Raw genomic sequence first — 1,751 nt, 5'->3', positions numbered from 1 at the left:
CTTGGCCTCTGGATGTGCAGAAAGGATATATTATATTTTTTTGACAGGGTTGCCACCTGCGTTTAAAATTGTGATATTTACACCGTTCTCCCGATTTTCAACAATGAGGTGTTAAATGAAAGGGCTTGCCCTCTAAATTTGTAACAAGGATATATTTTTTTTACAGGGTTGCCACCTGCGTTTAAAATTATGGTATTTACACCGTCCCGATTTTCAAAAATGAGGTGTCAAATGAAAAGGTTCGGCCTCTATGTATAAAATAAGGTTTTATTTTTTAAATATTGTTTGAAATTTCATATTAAAGAAATATTTATTTCCGCACTTACATCTATGTATTCGTAAATATGTATTTAAATATGTATGTATGTACATGAAATTACTTAAATTAAAACTCATAAAGATAATTCATATTTTATGTACATGAGTCTGTATATTTATTAATTTCTGCACTTGAATTTGTATACGAACATACATACGTATGTAAATAAAAGCTGATTAAAACAAATATTTTTGCTTAGTTGCTATCTTCAACATCTAGTGTTGAAAATTTTAGGAGCTCAAAGTTTAGTTTTGTAATTAATAAATTTGACAGCGATTTCTTTGAAAGTTTTGTTCGCAGTTTAGTTAATATTGTGAAAGAAATTCGTTATAATGTGCATACCACTAACAATAATGGAATGCATTCTCAAGAAATTATGGTCGTTAGTATTTCTCAGAAATCTTTATAGAAGAACATCATTCAACAGCAATATTTGCGGTTCTGCTTGCAGATGAGAATAGCCCTCACAATTATTGCAAGTGTGTAGAAATATTTTTAAACAAACAGCTTTCGCATATGTTGGGTAGAAAAATTTCGCGTTTGAATAACAGCGAAAATGACTTCTACCTAACATGTATGGAAGAAAATAATAACACCATCCACAAACTTTTTTCACATGCATACATAGTTGTACAATGTACATATGTATAAATATTGCAAATATGTAGGTAGATATGAATAAACGCACCAAAGTATAGTCATACATACCCTGCAGTGAAAAATTATCAATTGTTAAAACTTATAGTTAGCTTTTTGGCGAGATTTCGATTAATACCTCACTTTTAATTAGCTATGACAAAACCAACTTAAAGTGAATTGTAAAGTCGTGCAGGAGTCATGCAGACGCAATCGGGAGTTGGTTTTCTTTACAAGTTTCTATTAAATATCCTCATACAAAAATTACTTTCAATACACTTTTTTCTGAACTTCGCAGATTCTTTTTCATATTCAGGACAAATAAAAGGAAGATCGAAATTTTATACTATCATTTTGAAGTTATGTCTGACGGTGTTCGAATATGGGGCCACCCAGAGCAGAATATGTAAACAAATATGAAATGTAATAAAATAAAGTAAATAAATAAGTAAATAAAAAAGTAAAAAAACAAAAAAATATTTTGTTTTTCTTATTGATATTTTATGTCCAAAAGTAGTTAGTTACAAGTTAGTTGACATGTAATGCAGAGGTATCCAGGTCTGACTTTTTTTGCGGCCATCGCCCCACAAAAGTAGTCAGCTTATTTCGAACAAAATACACAGTTAATAGTTAGCACTAGTGTTCGCGTAAACAGACTAAAGTTAGGTATAAGCTAACGTCACTCCCTGCAGGGTACATATGCACGTATAGGTTCATTTGACACGTCATTTTTGAAAATCGGGAGAACAGTGTAAATACCATAATTTTAAACGCAGGTGGCAACCCTGTAAAAAAA

General features: G+C 31.0%; 1 protein-coding gene across 1 annotated transcript; it reads right to left on the bottom strand.

Moving 5' to 3' along the window:
* Positions 1-441: 441 nt before the first annotated feature.
* On the bottom strand, positions 442-634 carry LOC118732561 (the record flags this gene model as incomplete). The annotated part of the gene is given in 1 exon segment (XM_036461692.1): positions 442-634. A coding segment is annotated over 1 exon segment (120 nt), but the record flags the coding sequence as incomplete, so codon positions are not given.
* Positions 635-1,751: the final 1,117 nt, after the last annotated feature.

The sequence above is a fragment of the Rhagoletis pomonella genome, unplaced genomic scaffold (assembly GCF_013731165.1).
Source record: "Rhagoletis pomonella isolate Grant_MI unplaced genomic scaffold, Rhpom_1.0 Rhpom_scaffold_22357, whole genome shotgun sequence".
In the NCBI taxonomy this organism is placed as follows: domain Eukaryota; kingdom Metazoa; phylum Arthropoda; class Insecta; order Diptera; family Tephritidae; genus Rhagoletis; species Rhagoletis pomonella.
The sequence above is the reverse complement of the archived record's forward strand: the minus strand, read 5'-3'. Positions and strand labels throughout refer to the sequence as shown.